Source organism: Apteryx mantelli, chromosome 11 (assembly GCF_036417845.1).
Source record: "Apteryx mantelli isolate bAptMan1 chromosome 11, bAptMan1.hap1, whole genome shotgun sequence".
Taxonomy (NCBI): domain Eukaryota; kingdom Metazoa; phylum Chordata; class Aves; order Apterygiformes; family Apterygidae; genus Apteryx; species Apteryx mantelli.
In genome coordinates this window covers 18,479,071-18,491,255 of record NC_089988.1, presented here as the reverse complement: position 1 = coordinate 18,491,255, position 12,185 = coordinate 18,479,071, and the positions used below count along the sequence as shown (strand labels likewise).

General features: G+C 54.4%; 1 protein-coding gene across 1 annotated transcript; it reads left to right on the top strand.

Annotated features, from left to right (window-relative positions):
• The first annotated feature begins 9,940 nt into the window (after positions 1-9,940).
• LOC136993132 (olfactory receptor 14C36-like) lies at positions 9,941-10,876 on the top strand. The gene has a single exon (XM_067303143.1). The coding sequence runs from the start codon at positions 9,941-9,943 to the stop codon at positions 10,874-10,876; it is 936 nt and encodes a 311-aa protein (XP_067159244.1).
• The last annotated feature ends 1,309 nt before the right edge of the window (positions 10,877-12,185 follow it).

Here is a 12,185-nt window from a genome sequence, read left to right as displayed (position 1 = left end):
CACCTGTAGGTATGAAAAGAGGCTTCTGGGCTTAAATAGGGTCAAGTATGAAATTCAAAGAACACAAAGCTCAAGGGATTGAAAAGGAAGGATTGCTTCTACCCTAAAAAAAAAAAAAAATCTTAATTTTAATAGTCATCTCAGAGAAATTTCTTTTTGAGTTCACATGAGACTAACTGTTTTACTTTTGTAAAGCATGGGTAAAGTTTTTTTAAGTTTTACAACAATTTTTGTAGGCAATGGACAGGCATCTTCTTCCAATTCTAACCATGCAGGGCCAGGTACAGCCCTTTCCACCCTGCTCTCCCCCCAGCACCTCTTCTCTGAATTTGGGGTGCCCTGCACAATGTCCTTCCTTGTGGGTGAAGGGGGACCCCAGCTCTCCAAGAAAGAGGCTGCAGCCTCAGCACTTGTGGCAAGGGTTCGCACAGCAAAATGGCCATGGGAGCTCCCTGCCCTGTTGCTGCTCATCTTTGAGAGCTGCTGGGGGGAGCATTTGGTGTTAGGAGTTGTGAGAGGGGGTCCCTCGCAGGAGTTGTCCCCTCCCAGAGAGCTGGAGTGCCCTCCTGTGGGGCCTGGACTACCATCACAGAGAGCACTGGGGACCGTCTGCCTGCAGCACCACCAAGGACAGAGCCCCAGGAAAGGTGCAAGATGCACAGAAGAACACGGGAAGGGCCCAGGGGGACAGGAATCCAAAGGGGTCGGGAAATGGGATGTGTGGGAAGGCCATGACTTCCAGGTGGGAAGGGTGTTTCTCTGGTCTCCCACCAAAAGGAACCTGATGATGACTGACCCTGGATTTCCAATGGCAAAGTGTGGTAGGGGAAGAGCAGCCTCCATGAGCAAATGCCACCGGCTGCTGTAGCTGCGTGCCAAGTGCTGTGTGCCAAGCACTGCCTTGGCCTGCCTTGCCCTGTGCTGGGGGGAAATGGCTCGAGGGGGCAGAGCAATCCCAGAGGAGGTTTGCCTGCTCAGCTGAGAACCAACACTGCCTTCTTCCTGCTGCCAGGCTGGTGAGGGGGGCTCCGAGACACCTGTGTCGCTGGATCTTGCACCAGCTGGCAAGGCCGCTGAGAAGGGAGGACTAGTTTTGTCAGATGCCCACCAGGGCTTTCTTCATTGAGGTGGGCCTCAGGGCAAGCAGTGGCTCTCTGGAGGTGCCTCTAAATGCTCTGCTGGCTTGTGCACATGGCTGTGGGGTGATGTTGGTCAATGGAGCTGGGGCAATGGAGCTGGGGCACTCCTCTGAGTCGCCCTGACATTGGCTCATTTCTGCTGGGCTGCCACTTGTAAACACTTGGATTTCGTGCCTCCTTTGTGGCAGCTCTGTGTTCAATTGCTCTTCCAAGGGATGGGAACCAGAGGCTGCAGAGGGTTCAGAGGACGGGAGGAGGAGGCGAGCGGTGTGTGCAGTGTGCCGTGAGGCCCAAGGCTGGGAGCAGGGCCTGGGGGTGTTTCCACAATCCCTGCTGCCTGTGCGCTGAGCTTTGTCAGGGCCTGGTGCCCTTGCCCTGAAAGGTGGGTGTGATCCAGGGCTGCCCGGTGCAGGCAGTCCTGCCAGCTCTGCCAGCCTTTCACTGCTGTGTGCATTTCAGCTGCTGGATTGCCCTGACCTTTCCCATATAGATGATGCCGTCCTGCCGCTCCTCCAGAGCTATGTCCAAAGTCAGAGCCTGAAGATGCGTGGGCTGGCATTCAGAGGCCTCATGAGCCTGTCGCAGAGACCCGAGATGGTGAGCAGGGGGCAGCTGGGTGAAGGCATGCTGGCAGCCTGGGGCTTGACAGGAGGTGTTCATCTGCCCTGAGTCTTTCATGCCAGGCACTTGGCTGGGCTGCACAAGCAGAAAGGCACCAGAGCCCACCAGGAAGAGCTCCTGCTGCTGGCACGTCTTGGCTGTGCTAGGCAGAGATCCAGGACCAGCACCAAGCAAACCAGCTCCAAATGGCCTCAGTCATGGAAGCGCTGCGGCCAAAGTCACGCTACAAGAGGGACAATGAGCCAGAGCACAGGGTCAGGCTAACGTAGCCAGCTGCTCCTGGGCCTCGAGGCAGCAGCCTTCCTCCAAATAGAGGCCATAGCATGCTGAGGGCCCCCTGGGAGATCTCTGCCCTGCACTGCAGCCTCTGTGCTGTGGGTGTGTGCAGAGCCCTGGCCCTGGACGCTGAGCCCTGATTGGAAGTTGGCACCCAGAGCACTTTTGGCAGGGCGGTCTGGCCTTGCTTCACTAAAAGGAAGTTGTGTGTTTCACACAGGCAAGGAGAATGCAGAGCCTGCTCCCAGACATCCTGGAGTGGCTGCAGGATGCTGGCAGGGACATGCGTGTGGGAAGCCTGATGTTGCTGAGAAACATCCTCAGCCCCCTGCACCAGAAGGGCTCCATCCCTATTGCTCTGCAGCTGGCTGAGAAGCTTCTGCGAGCTTTGATGATGGATGGCTGGTAGGAGAGTCAGGGACTCTCCTGGCATGTCCAGGGGTCAGTATGCATGGCTATGGGTGCTGTGTGTCCCTCTGCACATGTGCCCATTGACATGTCAATTTGCGCCTCCTGCCACAGGCCCTGCTGCCTGTCAGGAAACCTTTTGCCCTGCTGTTCTCAGGCAATTCCCTGTGCTGGCCTTGGTGTCCTGTGCTGTGCGACTAGATCAAACCAGCCCCCTCCCTGCCCTCAGCTGCTCTGTCTCATGCTTGACTCTCTGTGGTGCTTGCCTGGCCTGGGGCAGAGATGAACAAAGAGGCAGGAGCAGGCTAGAGAGTGAGGGAGAGGCCGTGTCTGGGGCTATCCCCTTTCTCATCCTCTCCTGCAAGAGGGCCCTGATGGAGTCTTAGGGAAATCCAGAAAGTTCCCTCCAAAGGCAGAGGGAGACAGAGGCCAGGGAAGCTTGCCCTGCTGCTGCCGACAACCCTCATTCTCCAGGCTGCCTCCACAGAGGTTTGTCCCCAGTTCTGACCTCTGCCTGGGGTGGGGGACAGTTGTGCCTGGAGAGGGTGAGGCCTCACAATGGCAAACCCTCTTCTCATGCCCGCTTCCTGGAGTCATTGCTGAGGCCTCCCCTCCTTTCCTCCCTACCCACAGGAAGACAGCCCAGTGCGAGAGCTCTCCATCCTCCTCTGCAAAGACCTGATGGAGACTGTGGTGGGGAAGAACAAACGGTGCATGAAGCAGCAAGTGCAGAGGAGCCTGGTCCCACTCTTCCTCCACATGAGTGACCAGATCCAAGGAGTGGCCCAGGTATGGACCAGCAATTTTGGGAAGCAATGGTGACATCCCTTGGGTGACATCCCTGAGCAGCAGGGCAAGAGCTGCTGACAAGTGTCCCTTTGAATGCATGTCAGCATGAGGTCCAACTTCTTGTGTCCCCAAGGACAAGGCAGAGCTGCCTCTGCCTTCAGGAAGGGACAAACCCAACCTGCGCCTTCCCATTCAGGCCTGGGAAAGGCTCAGGGCCTTGCCAAGATGAGGGGCACACAGGGTGTCCTGCCCTGGCTGTGGTGGCATCTCCTGGTCTCTGCTGCTCTGCAGGCCTCTCAGGAAACACACACTCTGTCCTCTGCTCCCTCTGAACCTCGGTACCACACAGCTTCTAGCTGGGAGTCATGAACAGAAAGGAAGAGGAGGCTGGTCCTGCGAGGAGGAATAGGCCTGGCCTTCTGGGGAGACTCGGTACCAGCCCCCTGGCTTTGTGCTGTCTCCAGCTGCTGAGGGAGAGGAGCAGAGCAGAGCAGTACCTGCACCAGAGCCTGCCGTACTTAGAGAACCCTGAAGCATCGTTGCTGGAGGCAGCTGTGAGGTTCATTGGTGAGCCACAACCCCAGACCCATCCCTGCCCACACAGATGGGCTGACAGGAGGTTCTTCAGTCCCTCACACCATCTCTGGATCCTGCACCCTGGGGACTGTGCTTGGCCTCATAGGCAAGCTCAGGAAGTGCAGGATAGATGAGCAGACAGTGAGGTGGATTGAGAGCTGGCTGAATGACAGAGCTCAGAGGGTTGCGTTCAGCGGTGCAGAGTCTAGTTGGAGGCCTGTAGCTAGCGGTGTCCCCCAAGGGTCAGGACTGGGTCCAGTCTTGTTCACCTTCTTCATCAGTGACCTGGACGAAAGGACAGAGTGCACCCTCAGCAAACTTGCTGAGGATCCAAAACTGGGAGGAGTGGCTGATACCCCAGAAGGCTGTGCTGTCATTCAGAGAGACCTGGACAGGCTGGAGAGGTGGGCAGAGAGGAACCTCCTGAAGTTCAACAAAGGCAAGTGCAGGGTCCTGCATCTAGGGAGGAATAACCCCATGCGGTAGTACAGGTTGGGGGTTGACCTGCTGGAAAGCAGCTCTGCTGAGAAGGACCTCAGGTTCCTAGTAGACACCAAGTTAAGCATGAGGCAGCAATGTGCCCTTGTGGCCAAGAAGGCCAATGGTATGCTGGGGCGCATCAGGAAGGGTGTTGCCAGCAGGTCGAGGGAGGTGATTCTCCCCCTCTACTCAGCTCTGCTGAGGCCACATCTGGAGTACTGTGTCCAGTTCTGGGCTTCACAGTACAAGAGGGATGTGGCACTACTGGAGCAAGTCCAGCGAAGGGCTACAAAGATGATGAGGGGACTGGAACATCTCTCTTATGAGGAAAGACTGAGAGAGCTGGACCTGTTCAGCCTGGAGAAGAGAAGACTGAGAGGAGATCTTATCAATGTATACAAATAACTGAAGGGAGGGTGCCAAGAGGATGGGACCAGACTCTTTTCAGTGGTGCCCAGCGACAGGACAGGAGGCAAAGGGTACAACCTGAAATTCAGGAAGTTCCATCTGAATATGGGGAAAAACTTCTTTTCTGTAAGGGTGACCAAGCACACGAACAGTTTGCCCAGAGAGGCTGTGGAGTCTCCTTCTCTGGAGATATTCAAAACCCACCTGGATGTGATCCTGTGCAATGTGCTCCAGGTGACTCTGCTTGAGCAGGGGATTTGGACTAGATGAGGAGGTGCCTTTCAACCTCAACCATTCTGTGCTTCTGTGAAGGACCAGAAGGGTCCCGAAAATTGCATCACTCCTGGAGCAGAGCAGGAACTGAGCGCAGTGCATTGATTGCTGTGAGCAAAGGAGTTGGCCAACAAGACACTGGAGACAAGAAGGTGTACCGCTATCAATCAGATGAGTTTTCCAAAGGAGGAAAAGGAAGTACAGGGGGCCTTGCATCTGGCCGTATATACATAGAAATGCCAGGACTAAGGAAGATGCAGAACAGATGCATGGACATCCATCCTGGGTACTAGTCTTTCCTTCTGCACAACAGGAAATTGTTCCCAAAAAAGAAGCAAAAGAAACCCCTCTCACCTCAAATTCTTCCTCCAGATCAGGGTTCCCCCCCAGCAGTCCCTTGAACAGGCCAAAGTTTGCTCCTCTCAAGTCCAGGGTCTGTACTCTACTACTGTCCTTCCTCACTCCCCTCAGGATCTGGGACTCCACTTTCTCATGGTCACTCTAGGCAAGGCTGACACTATCCTATCCCTGATGACTTCCTCCTTATTTGCAATTTCCAGATCCAGGAAAGCATCACCCTTATCTGCCTTGTGCATCTCCATCTGGTCAGGCCTGTGTTCCAGGCTGCATTCACTTGTGTATATTTGGATTGCAGAGCCTCAGCTGTGGCACAGAGCACAGACCAGTCAAGGTGAAAGATGTTACCAAGGGCCGAGGACACCGTGTGTGCAATGGCCCCACTTCAGAGCAGAGCCATGCTGGCATGGATAGCAGGTGGCAATGTAATGGTGAAAGGAGGTTCCCACTGAGAGAGCAAAGCCTGCAATGCCCAAGGCCAGGGAGAGACAGAGCTGGGCTGTGCAGAAATGGCAGGAGAGGGCTTTGCTACCTGAACTGACTTTGTTGCATCTTGGGGACTGTGACAGAGGTGAACCAATCTCCAGGTAGGACAAGTGCCACTGAAACATTCCCTGGGCCTGGATGTCCTTTGATCCAACCAACCTGTGGACATCACTAGCACAGTCTCTGTTCACATGATCTGGGGGTGAGAAGTTGTTCATGGAGAGAAGAGAAAGAAGTGTTTGAGAGTGCAGAGACTAGAGCAGAGACCTTGGCGTGATGTGCCTCCCATCTATGCAAAACTGTTGGATGTAGATGGGATGGACTTTGCCTAAAGCTAAATGGTGGGATTCAGTTGTTTGGGCCCTGGTAGGAAAACTGAGTGGCCCTGGGGTGCTTTGGCAGCAACCACTCCAAAAGGACATGCCTTTCCTGTAGGTCCCATGCTGTATTTGCTAGAGACCTGGGGTTGTGCTGGACACTCCAGGCATCGGCCATGGCCCTGCCTATGGCCTATCTTTATGTCACTGAATCCAGTGTCTGCACTGAATTGCATTCAGTGTTTGCATTGTACAGATCTGCTTGTGTCTCAGCTTCAGAGTGAGTGGAGCTCTAGCTGCAGTAGGCATCTAGGGTCATTTCAGATGGCCAAGGGAATTCCCCACCTGGCCCTCACCTCAGGCTCTAGAAGGTTGGGGGTGTCATAGTTGCTCCGTCAGAAGAAGCAGACACTGGCACATGCCTTGGACCACCTCTCTCTCTTCAACTGTCACCAGGTGTTTGTGTGCAACCAGCTGACTCCCACCCTCCATCTCCAGTGATTACAAGGGGAGCTTAGACAAGGAGCTCCCATGCAGACCTCTATGTTGTGCTCACTTCAGGTTTGGCAAAGGGAATCTCACCTCCTGTGTGTTTGTGGAGTTCATGGGAGGGATCTGAATCCCACTCCAGCCCAGGGGTTTCTAACCTGGCATAAGGTGCGCAGACTGACTCATCTGAACCAACACCTGAACCATGGGTAAATGGACTCCCTTCTTGTACACTTCAAGGTGTCCTGCCTAGTGAAGGCATAGGAATAGGGGCTTCCAGAATGGGACATTTCCACCTTTCATAGATAACCATCCTCTGATGAGACAAATTGCAATGCTGGAATCAGTCTTCCTTCAGTGCTTTGAGAGGGACCATCAGTGATTATTTTAGTTTATTGGAGTGAACATTTCCCAGGGGGAGGGAGCACAAGGGACAGAGAAATTCATGAGCTCAGCTGGGCCTCTGCTCCTGAGCAGGCCAGGCTCCAGGGATGGAGGGAGGTCGTGGCAACCTGGCAGCACTGCCCAGAGACAGCTGCGTGCAGGAGCAGCTCCTCTGCAAAGAGCAGCAGGGCTCTGGGCACTGCCTGCTGCTGCTGACATGAGAGGAGACAAGGCAGAGAGAAGTGCAAGGCAGTGTGGAGTGGGAGGCCAGAGGAGAGCTCCTTGTGGGGGAAATCTTCACAGCCCCTGACACGGTAAGTCTCTGGCCGTAGGGCAACGCTACTGAGGTTCCTGGAGGGGTCTTCTGAACCCATCCCATTGCATCACTGATAGGATTTTTAGTTTCTCTCTGCTGGCTTCTCCAGTGCAGAGGAGGGGGCAGACGTGCTTCAGAGCAGGGACTCTGTACCATACCATCTCAGGGACAGGGCATCCTGCTACCATCTCCCAGGGATCCTGTAGGGGTGTGAAGCTGAGGTGTGCACACAGGTCTGCCCAGTACTGTAACTCGGAGCAGTGTCCCTGTTCCCCAGGTTGCTGTGTTCCTGTCTAAGTGACTCTGACATCTGCTAGGGTCAGCACTCAGCCTGCTTGGGGAGCTCCCATGGGGCTGCTCTGTCAGGGCAGGTTCATTCTCCTGCTTACAGGGTGCTGTGTGGGTCAAGGCTGCTCATAGCTCCAGCTCATGCACAGGACATTTCCGAGGGGACTTTTCAAAAGGAAAGTGAAGGCAGGGATTTCCTGAAAGAGAAGCCGATTTCCTGAGATGGTGCTTTAAGTTTCCGACCACCTGGCAAGAGGAAAATGGAAAGGGAGCTGTCAGGCTTGGACAACAGACTGAGACTCATTAACAGTTTCCAGGAGCAGCCAATATGTCTGCTAGGAACTTCTGAAAGTCCCTCCAGCCACCCCTTAGTCTACAGACAGCACCAGCTTCCCCTTTGCTGGCCTCATCTGGGTTTATGTGACCTGCTCCTTAGCACTTGCAACCATGGGGATGGCCCTGGGCAGTGCCCTGCTACTGGGAGGTTTCTGCAGGGCAGACCTGAGCTCCCTGAGGGAGGTGTCAGCACTGCAGGGCCTGACCATGACTTGCTCAACTCCATCCACCCATAAAGTTTCTGTTTGCACTTCCCTCTCATTGCCTGCCCATCTCCACTGCCTGGAGCTGTCCCTGCTGGCAGCTCTTTCTCTGCCCCAATGTCTTTTCCTGGTCAGTGCTCACAGACTCCCTCCCACACTCTGTGTGCTCATTCCTGCCCTCCACAAACCTCCCACAGGCAGGGCCCTGTCCAGGGGCATCTCTGTGCTTACAGGTTCTAAGGAGGAGGTCAGGCAAACCCTCACGAGGCCAAGAAGGTGATGCTGGTGCTGTCTGTAGGCTGAGGTGGGGATGAAGGGACTTGCTGAGGTTTCTCTCAGACCTTTTGAGGGTGTTCAGCTGCAGTTAAGACACCGGCCCTGTGTGTCCTGCATGGTGTTCCCTTCCAGGCAGTGAGAAGCCCCAATCCCCTTCCAACCTGTGAGGCTCCTGGCAATGCATTTCATGAGGTTGGGGAATGAGCTGACTCTCCTTTTAGGAGAGTCCATCTTTAGGACCCTTGACTGCTTCTTGGGGCTGTGCTGTCAAACTGCCCTCCAGAAAAGCACAGCTTCCCTGGAGCACTTCTGTAAGATCTGAGAGTCCCTGGTCTGGTCATGTGAGTCAGAAACCTTGTCACACTCTTCATCACTCTCTCCATGTCGGGGCTGAGAGCGAAGAATTTGGAAATCTTCACTGTGACACTGAACTCCTCCGCTCCCAGCTCAGTCCAGTTTCTTTCTTAGAGGAACTTGTGCGTGTGGTTGTCCTTCATCTGAGTGAGGTGCAAGTGCAGGACAGTGAGGGGCAAGACTCATGGACAGACGAGGTCCCGTGACCGCATACAAAGTCACAGCAAGTCCTTTTTTCCTCTTGGGATGCACAAGGGCTCATGCTGAGAGCAATTGAAATGCCAAAGATTTCTACCCCCTCAACAAATGCTCTCACGGTGAGAAGGAGGCATCTAAAATACAGATATATACATGTGTGCGTGTGCATGTGTGTGTGTGCGTGTATATACACATATATATATATATATGTATGTATATATGTATGTATATCCTCAGACTCCTCCAGTGATCATTTTGCAGAGAAAAATGGGTTTCCAAATGTTGAACAGCCCTTCCACATATGCGGTGGACATAATCTGCTGTGGGATGTGTGCATCAGAGCTAGTCACTTCCCATTCCACCTGCAGTGCCTGCAGGAAGGGTGCAGATGGCAAACTGGTGTGAGGGTAGGGTCTATCTCATAGGGACAGAGACATCTAGAAAGGGTCAGGTCACCCCCTGCCTTCACTTGACTCTTTCTCTGCCTTGCTGGAGTGGCAGCTGGTGTGGCTGATTCAGATACAGACACCTCTGTTCAAGAGGGCAAGGCTGGGGGAGATGAATCCTTCACAAGGGTCTTCTCTTTCAGACATAGCCGTATTCAGCTCTCATCATGGCAAACAGAGAAACTTCCCACTGGTACCTGGACCAAGTCCCCTACCCCCAGCTCCCAGCTCCCATCCCCAGGTATCCCACCACATAGCGGGGTCAGTTTGACACCTCCATTTACACCCCCAAGCAGAACAGGACTGACTCCTCTGGAGCCAATGGGCAGAGGCCCCTGCTCCGCATGGCACCCTCAGCCAGTGTAAAGAGAGCTGCAGAAAGGGAGCTGAGTGAAGGTAAAGGGCAGAGGAAAGGTGGGGATTTCTATGAGACACAGAGTGGGTTTGGCTCAGAGAAGCCTGCTCTAACTTGCCACTGTCTTTTCCTCCTTGGACAGTCCACAAAGCCACGAGGAAGCAAATGTCCAACAGCAGCTCCTCCAATGAGTTCCTCCTCCTGGCATTTGCGGACACACGGGAGCTGCAGCTCTTGCACTTCTCGCTCTTCCTGGGCATCTACCTGGCTGCCCTCCTGGGCAATGGCCTCATCATCACAGCTATAGCCTGCGACCACCACCTCCACACCCCCATGTACTTCTTCCTCCTCAACCTCTCCCTCCTCGACCTTGGCACCATCTCCACCATTGTCCCCAAATCCATGGCCAATTCCCTGTGGGACACCAGGGCCATTTCCTACTCAGGATGTGCTGCACAGATATTTTCCTTCCTTTTTTTATTTGCAGCAGAGTTTTATCTCCTCACTGTCATGGCCTATGACCGCTTTGTTGCCATCTGCAGACCCCTGCACTACGGGACCATCATGGGCAGCAGAGCTTGTGTCAAAATGGCAGCAGCTGCCTGGGCCAGTGCTTTTCTCAATGCTCTCCTGCAAACTGGGAACACATTTTCCATACCACTCTGCCAAGGCAACACAGTGGACCAGTTCTTCTGTGAAATCCCCCAGATCCTCAAGCTCTCCTGCTCAGACTCCTACCTCAGGGAAGTTGGACTTATTGTGGTTAGTGCCTGTTTAGCCTTCGGGTGTTTCGTTTTCATAGTGCTGTCCTACGTGCAGATCTTCACTGCTGTGCTGAGGATCCCCTCTGAGCAGGGCAGGCACAAAGCCTTTTCCACATGCCTCCCTCACCTGGCCGTGGTCTCCCTGTTCATCAGCACCTCATTTTTTGCATACCTGAAGCCCCCCTCCATGTCCTTACCATCACTGGATCTGGTGCTATCCGTTCTGTACGCGGTGGTGCCTCCAGCAGTGAACCCTCTCATCTACAGCATGAGGAACAAGGAGCTCAAGGAGGCACTGAAGAAACTGGTTCAGCTGGTGCTGTTTCAGCAGCAATAAGCTGCCCATCTCTCCTCACAGGTGATATCCAAGCGATCTCACATTTGTGGTTTGGGCATTCTATCTGGGATAAGTGTGTTTGTACACAAATGTCTGAATTCATCTCTCTTCTCCAGAGGCACAAAACCCGTTTATCTGACCCAGAGGCTTTGTGTAAATCTTCCGAGCTCTGTGTCAGAGCTGGCCTCCCTTACAGCATCTCCGTAATAAAAGGGGATCTCCTCAGCACAGTGCCTGAAGACTGGGCTCTTCTTCCAAAGCTGGAGCCAAGAATGCACTCAGGGAATTGTGCCTGAAAAGGCCCTTTTGCCGTGCCTGGGTTTTCCGTGGGCTAAGAAGGATGTGCTCATAGCATGATGTGTTAGGGAATGAGGGCTGGATTCAGCCTTCACTTGGGGGTGCCCAGTGGCCCTGGAGAGGGTGAGTGCTCAAGAGGTATCTGCTGGGGGCTGTCTCAAATATTAGAGGGCTGGTGACAGATGCCCATCCTTCTGGAAGGCAATATGGAGCCACCAGGTGAGCAGAGGGGATTTCCAGGGACAGCATGTTCCTGGGACGGGCAGTGAGTGGAGACTCCCAAAACTAAATGGAGTCACCCAAAGGCAAAGGGCCAAACCAAGGAATGCACCAAATCAGGCTCTGCAATCTCAGGAGAGGCAGTGGGGACTCATCACGCACAGGGAAGGCAGCCTCAAGGGTGGTTCATGTCACCAACAATGAAAAGTCATAGCTGCATCTAATGGCACAGCTGACCCCATCCTGAGCCATTGGAAACGCCTTGTGATTGCTCTGAGCATCTTCCACAGCCACAGATGCCTGGGGAGGGAGTTGTCAGGTGCGGTGATGCTGGACCAGCCGGGTCTACCCTGACCAGCCCAGCCAGTGCGGAGTCACCCAGGGCCCCACAGCCCACTCGCCCTGCAGAGCAGCACCGGCAGCCCAGGGAACACAGTGGAGGGGTGCAGGAGTGGCTGGGCAGGCCAGCATGGACACACTGACCTGGGGAAAGGCTCTCTGGAGAACAGGGATGTCTCTGGAGAAGAGCAATGGTGCCATTGTGTGCTTGTGGGGAAGAATAAATGAAAACCTGTTTCTGTGTGTCAGCTCGGGGCAGAATGCTCTGTCACTGGAGCTGCCTGAGGAGCCCCGGGTCCAGGACTCGTGTGCCGTCCTGGGGAGAGGGGCTGCCCAGAGGGGCTGCAGGCAGGATGTCCTGGAGATGAGAGCAGTGGAGACATGGAGTGAGTAGCCTCCATTTCCTTGTGCCATTGCTGGCCCCCAGCCCTTGGGCTGATGGACTCACACCTCT

Bases quoted from the DNA above. Each gene is read 5' to 3' on its own strand.
- LOC136993132 (XM_067303143.1), top strand. From the start codon at position 9,941: ATGTCCAACAGCAGCTCCTCCAATGAGTTCCTCCTCCTGGCATTTGCG.